This window comes from Physeter macrocephalus, chromosome 21 (assembly GCF_002837175.3).
Source record: "Physeter macrocephalus isolate SW-GA chromosome 21, ASM283717v5, whole genome shotgun sequence".
In the NCBI taxonomy this organism is placed as follows: Eukaryota; Metazoa; Chordata; class Mammalia; order Artiodactyla; family Physeteridae; genus Physeter; species Physeter macrocephalus.
The window spans coordinates 27,339,752-27,362,083 of record NC_041234.1 but is presented as its reverse complement, the minus strand read 5'-3'; the positions used below and the strand labels follow the sequence as shown (position 1 = coordinate 27,362,083).

The 22,332-nt window shown below is 39.9% G+C and overlaps 1 protein-coding gene across 11 annotated transcripts in view; it reads right to left on the bottom strand.

Annotated features, from left to right (window-relative positions):
* Positions 1 to 22,045, bottom strand: part of KDM6A (lysine demethylase 6A) — a 205,431-nt gene extending 183,386 nt beyond the window's left edge. For 7 of the 11 annotated variants that reach the window (XR_003677878.2, XM_028482583.2, XM_024116454.3 and 4 more), the window contains exons 1-2: positions 21,478 to 22,045; positions 21,201 to 21,264 (exon numbers count right to left, since the gene is read on the bottom strand). Coding sequence is in view for 10 of the 11 variants with exons in the window: in XM_028482583.2 (XP_028338384.1) it covers positions 21,201 to 21,264; positions 21,478 to 21,644 (231 nt within the window). In the remaining variant the exon portion in view is untranslated. The remainder of the gene's footprint in view (positions 1 to 21,200; positions 21,265 to 21,477) is intronic. The other 4 variants (XM_024116457.3, XM_024116460.2, XM_024116456.3 and 1 more) reach the window with 1 other exon arrangement.
* Positions 22,046 to 22,332: the final 287 nt, after the last annotated feature.

Sequence of the window (22,332 nt, the reverse complement as noted above, 5' to 3'; positions counted from 1 at the left end):
AAGAATATTTAAAGAAATAGGGCTTCCCTGGTGGCTGGGTTCGTGCCCCGGTCTGGGAAGATCCCACATGCCGCAGAGCGGCTGGGCCCATGAGCCACGGCCACTGAGCCTGTGCTCCACAACGGGAGAGGCCACAACAGTGAGAGGCCTGCGTACCGCAAAAAAAAAAAAAAAAAAAAAAGAAATAGAATAATGGGTGAAAACTTTCCAAACTCAGTAATTAAAAATAATAATTATCTCACAGCCAAAAAGTTAAGTGAACTCCAAATAATTAAACTCAAACAGATCCACACTAAGAAGCATTACAGTCAAACTAAAAAAAAAGAAAAAGAATTTTGAAAACAACAAGAAGTGACTCATCATATATAAGGGATCCTCAATAAAGTTAATACTTGATTTCTTCACCAGATACCATGGAGGCCAGAAGGCAATGGGATGACATGTTAAAGTGCTGAAAGGAAAAGACAGTCAACCAGTAATTCTATACCCAACAAAACTATCCTTAAGTATGCAGGAGAAATTAAGAATTTGCCACTAGCTGACACGTGCTGCATGCAAGTAATACAAAGGATGCCATTCATGTTGAAATGAAAGAATACTAGACAATAACTCAAACCCACAAGAGAAAATAAAGAGCACCATGAAAGGTAACTACCTGGGTAAACATAAAAGGGAGTATAAATGCATTTTTGGTTTGTTAAATTAATTTTATCCTTTGTGACTTAAAAACACTCCATAAAGCAATAACTATATAGCTGTACTGATGAGAACACAGTGTATAAAAATGTAACATATGACAATAACAGCACAAAGGAGGGGGGAAGAAAAGGAACTATATAGAAGCAAAGTCTTTGCATACCACTGAAATTAAGTTGGTACTAATCAGAACTGGTTCTAAGTTCCCAGGGCAACCACTTTAAAATACAAAAAAAGATAAAATTAACAAGAAGGGAATTGGACAGATGGCCAAAAAGCACATGAAAAGATGCTCAATATCACTAATCATGAGAGAAATGCAAATCAAAACTACAATGAGGTATCACCTCACACCAATCAGATGGCCATGAAAAATCTACAAACATAAATGCTGGAGAGGGTGTGGAGCAGTAGGAACCATCCTGCACTGTTGGTGGGAATGTAAATTGGTACAACCATTATGGAGGTTCCTTAAAAAACTAAAAATAGAACTACCAAATGATCCAGCAATCCCACTCCCGGGCATATATCCAGAGAAAACCATAATTCAAAAAGATACATGCACCCAAATGTTCACTGCAGCACTATTTTCAATAGCCAAGACATGGAAACCACCTAAATGCCCACTGACAGAGGAATGGATAAAGAAGATGTGGTACATATATGCAGTGGAATAGTACTCAGCCATAAAAAAAGAACGAAATAATGCCATTTGCAGCAACATGGGTGGACCTAGAGATTGTCATACTAAGTGAAGTAAGTCAGAGAAAGACAAATATCATATGATATCGCTTATATGTGGAATCTAAAAAAATGGTGCAAATGAACTTATTTACAAAACAGAAATTGAGTCACAGATGCAGAAAACAAATTTATGGTTACAAAACATGAAGGGGGGGCGTAAATTAGGAGATGGGGATTAACATATACACACTACTATATATAAAACAGATAACTAATAAGGACCTACTGTATAGTACAGGGAACTCTACTCAATATTCTGTAATAACCTATGTGTACAACTGATTCACTTTGCTGTACACCTGAAACTAACACAACATTGTAAATCAACTATACTCCAATTGAAAAAAAAAAAGCAGGGAATTAGAATGTTACCCTGGAAAATATCACACACACAGGAAAATGTTGGAAGTGGAGGAATAGAGAATAAAGATGACGGAAGACACACAGAAGACAAATAGCAAAATGGCAGATGTAAATCCTTACCTTATCAGTAATCACATAAAATGTAAATGAATTAAATACTCTTAAAATTAAAGGCACAGACTGGCAAAATGGATAAAAAAGCACAATCCAACTATATGCTTCCTGAAAAGGACACACTTTAGATTCAAAGACAAAAATAGGATAAAACTAAAAGGATGTAAAAATATACACTGTAAACAGTAACCAAAACAGAGCTGGAGTGCCTATACTAACATCAGACAAAATGAACTTTAAGACAAATACTGTTTAGTAGGGACAAAGAACATGCTATGGCCAATTCATTAAGAAGATATAACCTTAGTTTTAAGAGAAACTCATGCTAGAGGGCTTTTTCTTTTTTCCAGGAGGTTTTTTCTTTAAAAATAAAAAAATCAAATTTCAGTTTCTATACAAATTGCACTAAAGCAAGTTGGAAAGAACAACAAAAAGGACAAAAATCACAGAATTTTAGAGGTGGAATAACTTATGAAAAGCCCATCATTTTAAAATTGTAGAATTTTGTAACATGGACATTGCTGAAATTACAGTTATCCTCTGCCTCAGATGGACTGATGCCTCCTACCTCCTAAGTTTTCACTTGCCTATTCATTTGAATAGGTAAAGATCTCTATACCACCTCTCTTCTCCTAAAAACTTCTGAATCATGCTGTCTATTTTAAGCGTTTTCAAATTTGGGAAAGAGATTTTGTTATTTTGCTGGTGTTAATATGGCAAAAGAAGTAGAATGTTCTGTTTATACTGGTATATTTGTCATGGGGATCTAAAGAGTTACTGCTATTTGATGGCAAACCAAAACAGTGACATTCTGCTATAAACCAACTTATCTTTCAGTTTCTCTCTATACATGTAAATATATGCTTCGCTTAAAGAATATAACAGAAAGCATTTGATGTCAAAAGTAAGCACTGTAGTTATTTAAACCTTGTCCCCAAAGTAATACAGCTATAGGTCAAGCCCTGATACAAGGAAACAGCTTTGTAATGCAGATATGTTATGATCACTGATTGATACTGTCAAAAGTTAAGATTTCTGTATAAATTTGATTTTTTTCAGACTTACTGCATGTGACAGAATATCTTTAGGTAAAAATTTTCACAATCCAAACTGAATTACTATAAAAGTCAATTGAAGACTTCCAACTCCACCAAAATGGAGTAGCTTCATTCCTCTCAGGTACTCCCTCTTATAACTAAAAAACCCTGGATGTAAACGAACAAACAAGCATAGGAAGTATCTGAAAGATGGGGGAAAAGGCAGCGGAATTCCTAGAGACATCAGAACTTGAGGAATGACAAGGCAGTGAGTTCCCTGGGTTTTCTTATTACCTCCCATATTTCCACGACAGGGTGCTGCTTCAGAAACCCCCAGTCCAGCACCACCAAAGTCACAGGCAAAAAAGCCCCAAGAAAAGCCTTTTCCTCCTAGCCAAAGGACGGGGAAAAAAGTAGCTTACCAACAGAAACCTTTTTAGCAATACCCACCATACTCCAGCCAAACACCAATGGAAAACCCTCCATGCAAACCCTCCAGTTTCAGCGAGGTCAAGCATGCAGCTAATCTTCCATACCCTCTTCCTCTCAGCCAGAGTGGGGGAGCAGGTGGTGTCAATCCGAGTCCCCTACCAGGGTAGTGTTGGCAGGACAAAATAGGCAGCTGATCTTCTATCCCCTACGCGGGGGTGGCTCCAGCTTCCCTGCCAGGATGGTATGGATGAGGCTGAGTAGGAAGCAGATCTTCCAGGCCCTGCAGAACCAGGGGGGTGCTCCAATACCCCTGTGCTGGGTTATGGCAAAACTGAAAAAGGAGCTTATCTTTCTTTACACCCCACACCCAGTGGAAGCAAGGGGTGCTCAGATTCACCCATTTAAGGTAGTGTCAGCAGGGTCAAGGGCAAGCTGGGCCACCCAGCAGCAAGGAGACTTAACAAAGCTGTGTGAGGCAGGGTTAATCACCACTACATTTGAACAAACACACACACACACACACACACACACACACAGGGGCCTGGTATCCGCAGGAACCAGACAGGAGCTGAACCAGCACCCTACCTGGCATCAACAAGACTGAACAAAGCGGTGTGAGTTGGAGCCAGTTAGCAGTCCACTTTCCCCCTATCCCTGGTGTCAGTAGGGACCAGTGGAGAGCTGAACCTCTACACCCACCCAGCAGTGAGACTGAATACAGAAGCCAAGCAAGATGAAGCAGCCGACAATCCACTTCACCCATTCTCTGGGTGCCAGTGGTGCCCAGGGAGAACTGAGCTTCCACCACCCACCACTTGGCTTCAACTCAGGGGAAGTGGTAAAAAGTGGGGAGCTTCTGCTCCATCCTGCAGCATCAGAGTGGTGTGAGTTAGCCCTCCACTTCTCTCTTGCTGAGAAGCGTGACCCATCAGGAAGCTGATCTTACACCCCCCACTCAGAGGAAACCAAGTGGTGTAAACTGGTGCCCAACTTTTGCCAGGAAGATTATCAGTGAGGACAAGGGGAGAGCTGAACTTGCATCCCATCAGTCTGCACCAAGACAGTATGATTCAGTGCTCTACTTTTACCAGGGTGGTTTGTCAGTAGGGCTCAGTCAGAAGCTGACATACACAGCCACCCAGTTCTGGCACTACACCTCAACAAGGAGACTGCCTACTACAAAAAAAGGAATAGGATCCTGAGCTCTCATAACATGATAACCAAAATGTCCAGGGTACAAGTGAAGATCACTTACCATACCAAAAGGCAGGAAAGCATAAAGTGAAGAGAGAAAACTATCAACAGATGCAACACTGAGATGAACCAGGGTTTTGATGAATTATCTGACAAAGATTTTAAAGTAGTCAACATAAATGCTTCAGCAAGCTATTACAACCTTATTGAAACAAATTAGAAAATGGAAAGTCTCAGGAAAGTTATTTTAAAAGAACAAAATGGAAATTATAAAACGAAAAAATAACCAAAATAAAAATTATCTGGATGGACTAAACAGTAGAATGGAAGTGACAGATAACAGATAGTGAACAGATCAATAGAATTTAGCCAACCTAAATGAGAAACAGACTGGGGGGGGGGGGGGGCGGGTAGCAAAAACAGCCTCAGGGTCCTATGAGCCAAAAACAAAAGAGCTAAGAGTCTTACCAGAGTCCCAGAGGAAGAGAAGGTGGGACTGAAAAAGTATTCTAAGATATAACAGCTAAAAGCTTCCAAACTTTGGTGAAACACATTAACCACAGAAAGAAAAAACTGGAAGAACTCCAAAATAAAACTAAAGATATCCACACCAAAATACATAACTTAACATCTGAAAACTAAAGACAAAGAAAAATTCTTGAGAGCAGCCAGAGAAAAACGATGAATTACTTACAGGGGAACACAGATTCTAATGACAGAAAATTTCTGATCTGAAACTATAGACAACAGAAGGAAGTTGCACATTTTTCCCATACTGAAAGAAAAGAACTGTACCTTGTGAATTCTATATATGGCAAAAATATCCTTCAGGAATGAAGGGAAATAAAGACAATCTCAGAAAAACTAAGAGAATTTGTTGCTAGCAAAGTTACCCTGAAAGGATGACTTAAAAAGTTCTCTAAATAGAAAGGAAATGAAAGCTGAAGGCTGGGACTTCAGAAAGGAAACAGAACATTGGAATAGGTAAAATTGTAAGTATAATAAGACTATTATACAATGCATGAGTTTCATTAAGTCATATTTGCTGGTTGAAGCAAAATTTATCATACCATCTGCTGTGATGTTCCATGTTACAGAGAGAAAACACTTAAGAAAATTACATTTCAAAAGAGAGAGGGCAAGACTTCCCTGGTGGTGCAGTAGTTAAGAATCCACCTGCCAATGCAGGGGACTAGGGTTCGATCCCTGGTCCAGGAAGATCCCACATGCCGCGGAGCAACTAAGCCCATGCACCACAACTACAGAGCCTGCACTCTAGAGCCTGCGAGCCACAACTACTGAGCCCACGTGCTGCAACTACTGAAGCCCGCACACCTAGAGCCCGTGCTCTGCAACAAGAGAAGCCACAGCAATGAGAAATCAGCACACTGCAACGAAGAGTAGCCCCTGCTCTCCGCAGCTAGAGCAAACCCACGCACAACAAACACCCAACACAGCCAAAAATAAATTTTTTAAAAAAAAGAGAGGACAAAAAGACCTAAATGAAAGTAAAGGTCTGCACTTCACTCGAAGTGGTAAAACATCCATACTAGAAGATGGTGATAAATTACATATATGAATATTCCAATCCCCAGAGCCACCACTAAGAAATCTACAAAGAGACACACTTAAAAACACTACAAATCGGGCTCCCCTGGTGGCGCAGTGGTTGCGCGTCCGCCTGCCGATGCAGGGGAACCGAGTTCGCGCCCCGGTCTGGAAGGATCCCACATGCCGCGGAGCGGCTGGGCCCGTGAGCCATGGCCGCTGAGCCTGCGCGTCCGGAGCCTGTGCTCCGCGACGGGAGAGGCCACAACAGAGGGAGGCCCGCATACCACAAAAAAAAAAAAAAAAAAAAAACACTACAAATCAAGATGGAATCCAAAAAATATATCCAGATAACCCATAGGGTTATGGGTTATAGGGAGGTAAGAAACAAGAAACAGAGAAATGAGAAAGAGGAAACAAACAAAAACTAATAATAATAAAACAGCACACTTAAGCTCTAACATATCAATAATTACCTTAAGTGTAAATAGTCTAAATACACCAATTAAAAAGAGACAGGCAGAGTAGAGTGTTTTTAATGATCTAGCAATACACTGTCCACAAAAAAAAAAAATCACTTTAAATACAACAGGTAAAGTGAAAGTATGAAAAAAAACCATGTAAATATTCATTTTTTTGAAAAGGAAGCGTAGCAATATTACTATTGATAAAGTAGACCTCAGAACAAGCAAAGTTACTAGTAATTTTAGCAAGACCAAAAGAGATACTACATAATGATAAAGGGAACAACCCACCAGAAGACATGACAATCCTAAATATGTACACAACAAATGACAGAACCTCAAAGTACAAGAAGCAAAAACTGATAAAAGGAAAACAGACAAATCCACAATTATAGTTGGAAACTTGGCAACGCCACACTCTCAGCAATTGACAGAACTACCTGACAGAAAATCAGCAAGGATATAGAAGAACTGGACAATACAATACAATCAACCAATAAGATCTAACTCTCATGTATATTAAAACTCTATCCAACAACATACACATTACCCATGGAACAGTTATCAAGACAGACCATATCCTGGATCATAAAACAGATGTCAACTAAGAGAATGAAAATTAGAGTAAATTCCCTAATCATAAAGGAATCAAGCTAAAAATCAGTTGACAGTGAAAACAGGAAAATCGCCAAATCTCCAAATACTTATTTAGAAACTGAGTAACATACTACTAAATACTCCATGGATCAAAGAGGAAACCTGAAGAGGAAACTTAAAAAGACATAAAACTGAATGAAAATACAACATATAAGAATATGTAGTATACAACTGAAGTAGTATTGAAATGAAAACTTATAGCACTAAAGCTGTACATCAGAAAAGAAGAAAGGTCTCAAATCAATAATCCAAAAGACATGAATAGACATTTTACCAAAGAGGCTATTCAGATGGAAAATAAGGACATGAAGGATATTCAACATCACTAGCCTTTAGGGAATTGCAAAATAAAACCACAATGAGCTATCACTACACACCTATCAGAATGTGGAAAATAAAACACAGTAATAACACCAAAGGCTGGCAAAGGTGCAACAAAGCTAGAACACTGGTGGGAACTGCTGATGGGAATGTAAAATCGTAGAGCTGCTCTGGAAAATACTTTGGCATTTTTTTAATAAGACTAAACAAGCAACTATCAGCAACTGTACTCTCGGGCATTTATCCCAGAGAAAACTTATGTTCACAAAAACACCTGTACACAAATGTTCATAGCAGCTTTATCTGCAATAGCCAAAGACTAAAAATAACTCAAGACATCCTTCAATGGGTAAATGGTTAAAGAAACTGTGGTACATCAATAACATGGAATAACACTCAGCAATAAAAAGGAACAAACTATACATACAACAACTTGGATTAATCTCCAGGGAGTTCTGCTGAGTGAAAAATCATAATCCCAAAAGGATACATACTGTTGATCCTATTTATATAACATTCTTCAAATGACAAAACTATAGAAACGGAGAACAGATTAGTGCTTACTAGGGGTTAGGAACTGGGCGGGGGGCGGCGGGGGGGCGGTGAATATGGCTATGAAGGACAACATGATGGATACTTGTGGTGATGAACAGGTCTGTACCTTCACTGTATCAATGTCAATATCCTGCTCATGATATTGTACTAGATCTGTTATTACTTACAACTGCAAGGTGAATCTACAATTATTTCAACATAAAGTCAATTTTTTAAAAAGCCAATAGAGAAAAATTTCCACTTACAGAAATGTATTCATGATGGCCAATCTGTCACGTGTTTGTCCACTTCTGTAAGGACAACGAAGTCCAACAAAACAAAGCAAGAGCCAAAAAACATACATCAGATTAGTAAGGACTCCATCTTTTCCTTCAGATTTTCAGGACCCAGCTACCTCTTTTCACAGAATCATGACTATTAAAGGGTTGGATAATCTTTACAGATAACTTAACAGTAAATGTTATCCTTTGATATCTGAATGCTGTCTACAACATCCTGGCCAAGTAGTGTCAATCAGCAAACTTGAACATCTTCAATGACAGAAGACCCACTTCATTTATCTATCCATTTATAGATAAATACTTTCAAAAAGTGTTACAAAAAATGTTTCTCCTTAAGAGTTATACCCTGAATCTAACTTACAAACTCCAAGTCTATCTTTTTAACTGACAGGCTTACAATAAAAATATAATCATAATATACTCATACACATATACACACACAGAGAGAGCAAAATTCAACAATAAAAGTTGACATTCAATAGATCAGAAAATGCCTCAATGCCAATTCTTGCTACTTTAAGGGAAACTGAGGGGCCTTACTCATCCTTGTAACACACAAATGCCCAGTACCTAATAGTACGTATCTAATATGACATTTCTTACCAATTCACATCTAAGAATTCATTTAGCCCTGCCATGAGTTCCTAGGAAACAGGTAAATACACACTGATTATACCAATCTTCTAGAATTAGAAACATCAGATCTGACCTAAGAAATAACTACCCCAACTATAAGAAACAAATAATGTGAAGAAGTCAAAACACTAACCATTAATAAATAAGGCCAACTTTCAAATCAAAGACTAACTGAATAATTTATCATGTGAGACTAACAAAACCATACAACTCTCAGTTCCATTATGTGCCTGCATTCATTTCTGGTCTTGAAGCCTTGAGGCTGAAATCAAAGAAAATTACAATCCAGAACTGTGCCCTCCTTCTGAGTCAAAATCTTTAAGAAATGAGTCAATCCTAAAAATTCAAATGAACCACCACCTAGAATTCTGATGCTAGACAGTCACTTTGGAAATTCTTAATCCCTAGCTGTTCACCTTAACAGACGGTGAAACTGGGGACCATAAGAATTAAGCAACTTCACAAAGTAGGCAGCAGACTCAAACACCAGTCTTCAGTCTTCTGATCCACTGTTCTTCCCAGTATATCACACAGCCTCCCAATCAAGCCAGCATTTTGAGCACCCAGGCTGAGGAACAATTCTAAAGCCTATGAGTATGTGCTTACACCTATTTTTCCAGTTAGAGCAATAAGTTCTCTAGGGATCAGTCCACATTCTCTTCCCCCAGCACCCTTATAATCAATAGAGGAGAACTGGAGAGAATATGTGACGTGGTCACAGAACACCACAAAACTGTGTGGTAAAATCCATACCATCTATACCTAACCAATCCAGTGGTACTAAAGCTTTTCTTTCGTCTCAACACACTCCTACTGTTAACACCTCTACCCAAGAATAAAGTAAATTAAACTAACTGAAAATACTGGAGTCCACAGTTGGGCTTCAAAGGGAACCAAACACTCCCCAAAATCATATACAAAATGTATACAGCTACACTGACCCTCAAACGGTTAATAACCTCAAAAAACTAACGTACCATTGTTCTAACTCCACCGCCAGTCAATCTATAATGAAAATAAAGATATTCTGCTATAAGTTAGTAACACACTAGGCCCTGTACTGTTTATGACTAATCAAGAATACAAGTTTACCTATGTTTCCTTTTAAATAATAAAAACTAAGAATAAGTCAAGAAGGTGAATGACTCCTGGAAATATAAGCTATTAAGTAGTATAAACTATGGCTACTTCTTTAAACATTCAGGGAAGTAAAAATTTAATTTAAAGTATTCACGGAGACTGATAATCAGTCACACCAATAAAACCAAAATGTGAAGGCAAATTTTGCCACTTATTCCAACTGACAGTTCACGGCATATAAAATTAAGCAACTGCTATCTTAGTAAAACACATGTGAACATACTTTCAATTAAAACTTTTGCATGTTGAAGAATTTCTACCTTTTATACCCTATATAAAAGGAGTAACAGGGCTTCCCTGGTGGCGCAGTGGTTGAGAGTCCGCCTGCCGATGCAGGGGACACGGGTTCGTGCCCCGGTCCAGGAAGATCCCACATGCCGCGGAGCGGCTGGGCCCGTGAGCCATGGCCACTAAGCCTGCACGTCCGGAGACTGTGCTCTGCAACGGGAGAGGCCACAACAGTGAGAGGCCCGCGTACCGCAAAAAAGAAAAAAAAAAAGGAGTAACAGAACCTCAAAATCAAAATAACTTCATCACCCAAACCGATCGCCTCACCAACATCTCACTACTTGAATGAAAGAACTCTCAAACCCAAGACAATTCTATATAAAAACAAGTAATATTTTCATATGGCAAGCAGCAAAATTAAAGCATTTTAACAACTTGTATACAGTATCTCATTTGTGTGGGAAAAAAAAATACAACAGAACATACAGGTGTTGAAATATGAAGTTACCCAACAAATCTGTAATCAATGGCTGCCTGAGAATAGGAACTAAATAACTGGGAGATGGTGTGGAAGAGAGATTTTCTTTTTACTGCAACATCCTTTATGTACCTTCTCAATTTTGTACTCTGCACAAGTATACCTATTCAGAAAAGCTGCATGAAGGTATTTCAAAAGAAAGATAGGATCATGGCTGCAATTAGAATGGTGGCAGTGAGGATGGAGAAAAACAAATGGATTTGAAATGTAAGATGTAGAAACGTCAAGATATGGTGACTGTTAGGATGTGATAAGTTAAGAAAAAGAGGAGTTAAAAATGACTCTAAGGTTTCTGGCAAGGGTAGTGGTAAGCACTATTTACTAAGACAAGGAACATCAAAGACAATCATAAATTCAGCTTGCATAAGTTCAGTTTAAGATGCCTTCAAGATACCCAGGTAATCAAGTGGCAGTCAAGTATACATGCAACTTGGGAGCAGACAGAGTAAAAAAGATCTAGAACAGAATCTCCTTGCAAAGGAGACTGAGATGTGGTCAGAGATGCAGAAAGAAAGCCAAAGTAGTCAGATGTTAGGAAAGTCAGGGAAAGGTGTTTTCAAGAGATCTCAAATCTGCCTCTATCTCCCCCCTCATTCCTCAACTACAGCCTCACTTTAAAAACTGTATTTTCCAAGATGATAACATATATCTTGTACTGAGCACCTTCCACACCAGGCCCAATGCCAGGCACTTTACATATCTTTTTTCCCTAACACAAAATGCAATAGCCTGCCAGAAATCTATTACCACTTCCATTTTACAGATGAGAAAACTGAGCCTCTGAAAGATGAAATAATTTGCCCAAAGATCATATATCTAGTAAGTGGCAGAAGCAGAATTCTACTCTAAAATCCATGCAGTGCTATCTATCCATCAGTACTTCACAACTAGGTTCCTTTCCCCTCCACTTTATCCCTCACTGTAGCCAATAATAGTCCCAGAAAATCTACTTCTGGTCATGTCACTTCCCCTGATTAGAGAGTTGAGTTCAATGACTCCCCAAAACCTCCTATGGCCTACAGTGATGGGGGACTTCACATGCTCAGTTACCTCCTCCCAATCCCACTAAGACACCCTACCCTCTCTCTGTCCACACTAAATTATTCACAATTCCTCAAACACCCTTTAACTTCATACCTCCAACTCTTTTTTTTTCTTCTTTTTTCTCTTGCTCAACTTCTATTTGTGTTTGATAACCACGGCCAAAATGTCATTACATTTGTGTGCAGTTTCTCTTACCCACTTCTCCAGTCTAAACTAACTGCTCCAAAATGTTGGGAATTTGTGTGGATAGCTTAAATTACCCGTAATCAAAACTTTTAAATGTTTTAATTGCTCCATCATTTGAGAGCTCATAGCACTTTGCATATACCTTGATTATGGTACTTACTACATCATATGGTCACTCCGTCTGTCCATCTCTCTCCACAGACTGCAGGGGCAGAGGCCAAGTATTACTTGTTGCCCCAGGACTTGGCACAGTCCCTCACTCACAGCAGTTCAGCAAACATCTCACAAATCAATCAAGCAAAGTAAAAGCTTTTCTACTTCTCATTCTGACACCTGAAATTCAAAAACCTAAAACATTTAACTATTGTATCTTAAAAACAAATTTTCCGGGCTTCCCTGGTGGCGCAGTGGTTAAGAATCCACCTGCCAATGCAGGGGGCACGTTCGAGCCCTGGTCTGGGAAGATCCCACATGCCACGGAGCAACTAAGCCCATGCGCCACAACTACTGAGCCTGCACTCTAGAGCCCGTGCTCCACAACAAGAGAAGCCACCGCAATGAGAAGCCCACGCACCGCAATGAAGAGTAGCCCCCACTCTCCGCAACTAGAGAAAGCCCGCGCACAGCAACGAAGACCCAACGCAGCCAAAAATAAATAAAATTTTTTTAATAAAATAAATTTTCCCTAAATATATAAACTATCCAAACAGACTCAAGCAACTAAGATTCATTCTTAGGAAAAATTCTCTCTTCTGACACATATTATGTAATATTCTATTACAGAATTCTACCACAATATTAAAATACAAACTCACTCACATATATTCAGCTAAATATCTGTTTTCTACTCATTTCCCAAGCAACTAATTCTTAGCTTCCAAATGGCAAAAAAAAAAAATCAAGGCCCATGGATATTTGATATTAAGAACTTATTTTATGTGTAATAAAGGCACTGTGGCTATGTTTCAGAGACAAACTGAAATATCTATGGATTAAATGATGTGACTGATATCTGAGATTTCCTTCACAATAATGGCAGCGAGGGGCAAAATACAGATGAAACAAGACTGGTTACGAGTTGAAAATTGTTGAAGCTGGGTAATGACTGGTGAGGGTTGGTTGCTTGATTTTCTCTGCTTTTGAAAATGTTGGAAATTTTCCCTAATACACTGTTTTTTTAAAAAGAGAAAGATCTAACAAACATAATGTAATAGATCTAGTCTAAAAAAATCCTTTATCTAAAAAGGTTTCTTCCACTGTTCTAAAGTAAAATAAATTAGATGACCTCATATAATACTCTAAACTATAACAAAGCCCAACCTTCTTCCTGAGAATAAACTTAGCAGTAGCATCTTTTATTTACTCTAACACAGACAAAATACTACCACAGACAAAACCACAAAAAGAATACAAGAACACATTCACAACAGAATGATGTCAGTCTTAGCAATGTAGAGAAGTACAGAAAAGATATAATAAAAGGAAGAAATAGGTAAGAGAAAATAAACAAAACCTTATACAAGAAAAGTGGCAAACGGCCATAACTTGGCTGAGAAACCTAAAACTATCTAAATAAGAGATTACTCCCACCCTTCCAGGTTACAGTTTTTAATTAGGTCCCAAATGTAAGCCCGGGCCAACTCAGGCCCAAAAATAAAGTCATCAATGAAACAGATGCTAAAGACCAAAATGAAGAATGAGTACAGCAACTATAACAAAGCCATGTAAATAAAATGCAAAGAAACAGGACCAGGGTGAGGGCAGCAAAAAGAAAAAAAGAAAGAAATAGGACCAAATAGGGTACACACCTCTACTTCATTTACCCCTCTCCCCACTGAAGGACCATCAAGACGAGAAGTATCCCAACTTGACAACAAGGTATTCACAGGTATCTCTAACTACACACCGTAGTATAAAATCCATCTTTAATCAACCAAAACATAATTCTGGCATACTCACTATCAGTGTGCTTATTTTATTATTTTTAAGGTAATGCATGTCTACGGTTAAAATAACAACAACAACAAAAGCCCACAGTGGTACAGAAATCTGTTTAAAATCTCCCCTCCTGGGGCTTCCCTGGTGGCGCAGTGGTTAAGAATCCGCCTGCCAATGCAGGGGACACGGGTTTGAGCCCTAGTCCGGGAAGATCTCACATGCCGCAGAGCAACTGGGCCCGTGCGCCACAACTGCTGAGCCTGCGCTCTAGAGCCCGCAAGCAACAACTACTGGGCCTGCGTGCCACAACTACTGAAGCCCGCATGCCTAGAGCCCGTGCTCCACAACAAGAGAAACCATTGCAATGAGAAGCCAGCACACCACAATGAAGAGCAGCCCCCGCTCATCACAACTAGAGAAAGCCCACGTGCAGCAAGGAAGACCCAAAACAGCCAAAATAAATAAATCAAATAAATCAAAATTTAAAAAATAATAAAATCTCCCCTCCTCCTCACCCTAGAGCCACTTTGTACTCCAAGATGATCATTATTCAAATACTTCTTAAGTATTCTTCTGAAACTTTGTCAAGAGAATTTCCTAAACTGACCCATGAACACTCAATTCAAGGATCTCAAGTTAGGAACTCATAACAAAGGTAAATATTACTACAAAATGAGATCAGAGAGGAACAGAACATACGGCAGATGATCCTTTGAACATATGCTAAAAGCTAAAATCTGATTTTAAATCAAGTGTTCCTAAACAAAATTAAAAGATTCCTTGCTGATAAAGAAGTCAAGAAACACCATCTCCAAGAAACACAATCAAGAAATAAGCCCCACCCTATTAACAAGAGACATTCTACTGAGGCCCAATCTAGGATAGAACTTTGAAACTCAATTTACAACTGCCCCAAGAGTAAACTAACTGTAAATGGGGATCCAAGAAAGCAAATAGTGTTTTTGCAAGAGCCATCAATGTCCTGCCCATCTCCAGCACTACCCATCTAGGGAAAGAAGGTGCAGATCACAAGAGTCCCCAGCATGAGGAGCTAAGAGCCGGGTCTTTCTTTCTCTCCTGGAGTCTGGCGTTCAAAGTGCATAATTTGTTGAAACATATGCCTAGATAAATGGAAAAGGCTATCTGTAAATTAAACTAGCCCAGAAGCCACTGTGCAATTATCTCACAAATGTGAATTCCCCCCCCCCCATTTAACTCATAATACAAAAACTGAATGAAATAATTGAGTTTTAAATGTCTGACACAGAATGTTACATAATATAAATTCTCATTAAATGTTTTAAGAAAAAAATTAAATGAAATATACATCAGGATACAGTGAGTCTCATGTGCTTTCATTAATTTTAACCTAGCAACTATCAGTTAACTTTTGAAGTTAATTCCAATAATCTAAAATCCAGGAGCTGTTAGTTAACTTTTGAAATTCCCAAATCAGGAATGCACAGTCCAGAATAGTTAAATCTAAAAATGAGAGACATGAGGAAGACAGGAGCCATGACATCACTCTATAAAGGCAATGGTTCTCCTGCCTTTACTTCAGTCAGGAGAATGTGTTAGGTAGCATAAGGAGTGTCAGAAATAAGTTTTCATCAGTGAAATAAACGATGTCCAAGTTAATGTGGCTTGGCTAGAAATACTGTAAAAGTGTCTCCACCTCTGCAAGAACAGGGTCTAAGAATCAGCAAATCCAGGATCCCAATACTCTCCAGAGTACATACATACTCTAAGAGTCCCATTCAGCCCTGTGTTCCACCACTGATCAGGTGATTCTGGGGCTAATGCCTACTGCTGCTAACATATTGCTACATGTGCCTCCAAAGCACCTTTCCAGCAAGGTCCTTGATAGACTACCTACAAGGACAAAGAGCTGGGACTTCCGTCGTCAAGCTTCACCAACAGGTTCCTGTCACTGCTTCTGTGCATGCTTGCTAATCAATGTTTTTATGGGTGGCAAAAAAAGAAAGAGCCATTCCAACTTGTAAATTGTTAAATTGACCTTTATCATAAGCTTTCAGGATACTTCACACTTTTCTTCTGCCACTGATGTTTTTGTGATAGTCATCCTTATACTTATATCTCACCCTTTTAGGGAACTGTTAAGTTTTCAGTGCAGACAAGGGATCTCTATGTTATCTTCATATTCCCTGCATAGAAGACTTGCATTCAGTGTACTCAAACATTTGTTGCTCTAATTTACTATCGACAAATTACAAACCAGTATACAAAACTGATACAATTATATGTGAAGCTTCAGTATGAGTACGTAAGACTGTCAGTTATATATTCATTAAATAAACTCCATTAATTAACTAGTCTACAAATACATATGGATCTTAAATAACCTAACCACCATTTCAATTCTTAGACAATCTAGTGGTGTTTTGGTAACATAAATTAGTTCTCTGGATACATTTTAAAAATATTAATAATGCAGTCACTAACATCAATTTCAAAGAGCTCAAAGCATCAAAATGAGTTTCAAAGTAAAATAAACTTAACCAAAAAAAACCTTTTCAAATCTGCAAAATAATACTGGTATTACATAAATAAAAACTAAATGTTACATAATCAAGTCAGAAAAAGATATTTTTACTCTGTAGCTAGCCAAGCACTGAACCTTGACCTTGGTTCAAAGTGCATGGCCCACCATTCCACTTTACCATCTACATCACAGCAACTCACCTCGCACGCAGTTTTTCTTAACAACCTGAAATATATAGAAGTGGCAGCCAAATGTTCCCTAGTCATTTCAATTTGTAACCGAGTCTACGGAAAGAGTTATTGGGGCGGGGGGGGGGGGGGGGGGGGGGGGGGTGCTGTTCAGAGCTTAAAAAGCGCATGTTTATATATTCCTACAATTCTAATGTGTGGCCAGATAAGCAAGCATTTTCTATAATCTCTTACTATAGCTTTATTACCAGGAATGTATCAAAATCTTAGGAAATGTATAGTAACTGCATGAGACTTTGTCCGGGTAAATAATAATGACTATAATTGTTTACAAGACAACTTTCCAAACTAGAAAATACTTTTTAAGATGCATCATATTAAAGACCTAATTTTCAAACAAAAAAGTATGACATTATTCTGTGGTTACTTTTGTAACCCAAACACTAATCTCCTTTAGCACTGGAAATGAATATATTCCTTTAAGTGCCAGCAAACAAAACACACACATAATATAGCATAATTTTAAACATAAACATCCAAATATTATAGTATAAAAAAGCCACCTCTACAACTAACCTAATAATTTTCCCTTACCATCTACATGCAAGCGAACCAAATTTAGGAAAATACATGCTTTAAAGGACCTTAAACTACTTCCACTGCCTCCAAAATTTTAAATTCCAACTATTTTCATACTAATTATCTCCTAGGAAAAAAAGCACATACATTTTATTTTTTTTAGACACATACATTTTAAAATGGTAAACAATCCATAACTACTTCTAGGTATTCTACATAATCTTTCTATTGATTAAAAGAATTACAAAAGAAAAAAAATCCCAATAAGAGCATTTAATACAAACTTAAAAATGATATAGATACTTCAAAGTGAACAACTATGTATTTTAGCAATAGTTCCCTGACAAAACATTCCCCAACCCTTTAACATTATATAACTACTATAAATACATATAGTATTACTATATTCATGCTATATATTACTATATATTATTTTTTAACTCAAATCCTTATTAACTGAAAACAAGATTCATCAAAAAGATTTTCAAAAATATCCTAAAAGTGTCACCATAGTTAATTTCTGTTAAAATGTTTCACTTCTTAATTACTTTTCAGTAACTCCACTATAATTAAAAAAATAAGAATCCTGAATTATGTTACCAAAAGATGGTCAGCATTAGTTTAAAGAGAAAAGTAATCAAGATCAGCTATATTTCAAGAACTCTGATTAAGCAACCACTTGCTGTTTACAATCGTTTAAAAATATTTTAAAGGTATTACTGCAGAATAATATACTGTATTACTAATTTCTTTTTCATCCAAAACCCCAAGCACTGTATATCAAAGGGCAATCATTCAAACAAAAATTCTTTCAATGACTCCAATATAAATTAATCTCACAAATGCATTCAGAGACTAAGAGAAATCAGCAGTATAGACAAAGTATTCTCACCTAGAAAAGGTACATACGAGTTTAGGGGCAAGTAAGAGATAAGTTATTATTAAATGTCTTAAACTTCCCAAATCTTTTAAGTCAGGAGTTAACCTTTTTTAAAACCTACTAATTTAAATTTAAAAACTGGAAAGAAGATCCAATAATATATAGGAATAAGAATTTTTGAAAGCAAGTAGTAATAGCTAAATTTCTGTCAAAAAAAAGTTATACAAGGTGCAGACTAAATTTGTTGGGGGGTCGGGGTGGGGGGGGGTGATAATGAGAAAAATCATCGATAAAAAGAGAATCCTGGGAGTTATTTAATTCCAGTATCTGCTCTTAGGTAAGTAGCCAGAACCTACCCCAACAAAGAAAAGCCAACTCTTATTTTTAAGACTTTCAGACAATAAGAATTCTGAAACTAACACAGCTCAACATTCCACAAAAAACATACTGTTTACCAGGGCTGTGCAAAAGATGGATGACACTAAATAATTCAATACTTCCTATAGCAGGACTCAGCTCCTTCATTCTATTCAGAATCCAATTCAAACACATGGTGCGAGGTTATATAATATCAAGCTTTACATTACACATTTCACTGGTATGTTCGAGCTCACAAGGACGCAACCATGAATTGCATGCGGTTGCAAGCACATTCTCTAGAATGTTTTATTTTAATGTTAAGGCTAAGAAGCCTTGACCTAAATAGGTAGGACCTCACAAGCATGGGGTCTGAAGTAATGAAGAACCTTTTTTCTTTAGTTCCACAAAACACTTAGTAATCAAATTACCCAGTATTTTATGAAGCCTTCATTCTTCCACAAAACATAATGAAGCTTCGCAAGTTTCTCATTTATAAGATGTTGCTGGATTCAAACATCAAGAAAGTAATGCACTTGCACAAAAAAATACCTGAAAATGTTCAGTTCTTTTACAATTTAAACTCAATAGTGCATAATAACTGCAGGGTTCAATATTACAATCTGAAATACAATGTTAAGCACAATCCACTGTGAATCCATCTAAATACAAGCATTCTGAAACATGAAATCAACTAGCATCTTACACATTATCCACGTAAAACATCAGATTCCATTTATTTCTTCATTACCATAATCAAAAGCCGTAGCCTTGGCCAAACTTTTCCAAATGTATTATCTTTGCAAACAATTTTACCAACCTCCTACTAGATCGGCAATAATCACTCCAAAATAAAATAATTCTCCTTAAATTTAAATATTTTGCTTAGTCTTTTAGAATGACAACTCTGACAGTAGTGAAGTATTTTTAAATAAAATATTTTAAATACTCAGGTTGATAAAAAATTTCAAGGCTTAGGTCATTTATACTTAAATCATTTCAGAGCTAGTCGCTATTCATTTTTCCAGCAATAATTTTAATGAAGCCAATTAATACTCACATAGTCAAAGTTTAATTCAACTTTTCTCTATGGGTCAAAGGGACTGGGCTTACTGAAAAGGATTATTTCAGTTTAGCTTTCTAGTCATTATTTGTATTCGAAACCCCTTACACTTTAGTTATTTTGAAACAAAAACATAAGTGTAATTACAGATAAAAGGAATTAGTGACTCTCCTAAACCAAACTACAGACAAAAATTAGGGACAACTACATTTTTTTTTAATCAACTTCAGAATAAAATGCAAGGCTTTAGTCATTTCAAACTTCCTTCTCAATTGCAACAATAAAGCTACGTGTCAAATGCAAAGCCACTGATTTCAGCTAGAAAAGCAAATGTCTAATGGATGCAACACCTATCCCAGCACACTCCAAGTTTCACGGTCCCAATTAAGAAGCAAGCATACAAATATCATTTCGATCAGATTTTGGTCAAGAGACACAAACTGATGCAGACAGTTCGAGACTCCAGTGCCTTTGTTCAATAGCTTACGGATGGGTAACTAAATGTGCCACAGGTTGATAAGCATTTACCAGGCTTATGAATGCTGCTTCCAAGCTTGAGAAAGGTACAAGAACTCTAGATGCAAATAATCTTGGATAATTTTTATTAAACATCACCGAGCTACACACTCCGAAGGAGAGGCCTATTCATCGCTACTATTTATTTCCATGTTTACCTCTCCTCCCTCCCCCAAACCCCCCCCTTCACTTTCTCCTCCCACCCTGTCCCGCCATCTTGGGCCGACAGGAGCAGCCATTACTTAACTAAATGACAGTGCCAACAACTTTCCACACAAATAAACTGAAACTGCACCCCGAATTCCCCCCTGGCCTCCCCTGCCAGACACGCAGGAAACGAGGCTCCAAGAAGAAAACACATTCACAAGTAACTGCAGGATTTCTATGGCCGAAAGACCCAAAAAGTAAACAAGTCACCTAACTTCAGGTAAAACACCATACCCCTCGAGATGCATGTCAACAGACCCATGCAAACTCTTCACCGCCCTAAACTACGTGCAACTTCCCCCTTCTGGGAGCGGGGACACAAGAAAGCCCCAAACGTTGGGTTAACAGTAGACTTCCCGAACAGCCTGCCTGGAGGAAAAGAATAAAAACCAAGGGAGGCAAGTAAGTCGGAAATGCGGGGAAATCTGCACACATTTACAAGCCCTCGACCCTAAACAGGCACCTCGGAGCGATCATCGGTCGCCCCTCCCAAAGCCGTAAAATAACAGGCAGTTTTGTCGACCCAGTTGAGCTCGGCCCCAAAGCGCTGCCGTCTCTGTTCCTCCAGCTACGAGAGGAGAGGGCGATTTCGCAAGGGAGCGAGAGAGGGATCCGGGGGTGTGTGTGTGGGGCGCGGGGGGGGGGGGGAGCAGAAGCAGGAAATAGTTTTCCGGAAGCCCCTCGGCCCTCGTTCGCGGCCACAATGAGCGCCGGCCGGGCCGCGGGGTTCGGGGCGAGCGGGGCGCCGGCCGGGGAGACCGTGTCCGCGCTCCGGCCCGCAGCTGCCTTACCTTGCCCAGCAGGGCCTTCGTCCTGGCGCCATCTTCATGAAACCTCACGAAACCGAAGAGGCGGCTGTGGAGAGAGACACATGCGGCTCGTTAAAGGTCCGACAGCACCACCGACCCATCCCTGCCCGAGCCCGAGGCCCCAGCGGCGGCTACGGCACCGAGAGCGCCAAGCCAAGGTGCTCGCCCCGCCGCCGCCAGAGGCGAGCCGCGCTCCGGCCTCCCCGGAGAGCGGCGCCAACCCGTCCGGAGCCGACCGGGCGGGTGAGGCGGCCCGTACCTGTCCAGTCCGCCGAGCGCCTCCCTCTCCTCGGCTGTCAGGCTCGGGGACGCCTCCTCGCTCTCGCCGCTCGCTTTTCCCGCCGCCATTTTCTTTTCCTCATCACCGAAAGCGGCGGCGGCGGCGGCAGCGGCGGCGGTAGCGAGCGACACTCCGCAGGATTTCATGGAAACGCAGCGAATTCACAACTCCGACGCCGACACCTCCCCCCGGGCCGGGGCCCACAACGACGCCCCCAATCTCCGCGCGGGACCGGCACACCAACTTTATCGCCGCCTCCTCCTCCGCCGCAGGCGGCAGCGACTAAAAATCCCAACGCGGCGGCGGTGAAGGCGGCGGCGGCAGGGGCTGCGGAGCCCCCGAGTCGGCAGCGGCGGCGGCTCGGCTTGTAGGGTCACATCGCGGGAGCGAGCGAGGGGCAGCCACAGGCGGAGATGGCGGGAACGGCCGGAGCGTGCGGGGTTGAGGGACGCGGGGGGGATTCGTTGGAGACACAAACTTCCCCGGCACCAGCACAAAGTTGTTGTAATTGTGTCACACAGCGAACCCCACGCCGCCGCCGTGACCCCCCCTCCCCACCCGGCCGGCGCCGCCAATCAGCGTGGCCCACTCGCTTCACGTGACCTTTGTTGACTCACGTCAGCCGTGGCTCCACTCAACTTGCTAGCTGCCCGAGCCCCGCCCACCGAGGCCCCACACCGACAGGGAGCGGGACGCACGCCAATTCTGGCCGGTGGTTGGCTGCTGGGCCCGTCCGTCCGAGGGAAGGGTTTGTCACCGAGAGGGAGCAGCCGATTAGGTTGTGCCAGTTAAATACACTGGGGCAGAGAATGGAGGGTCCGGGCCGTGTCACCT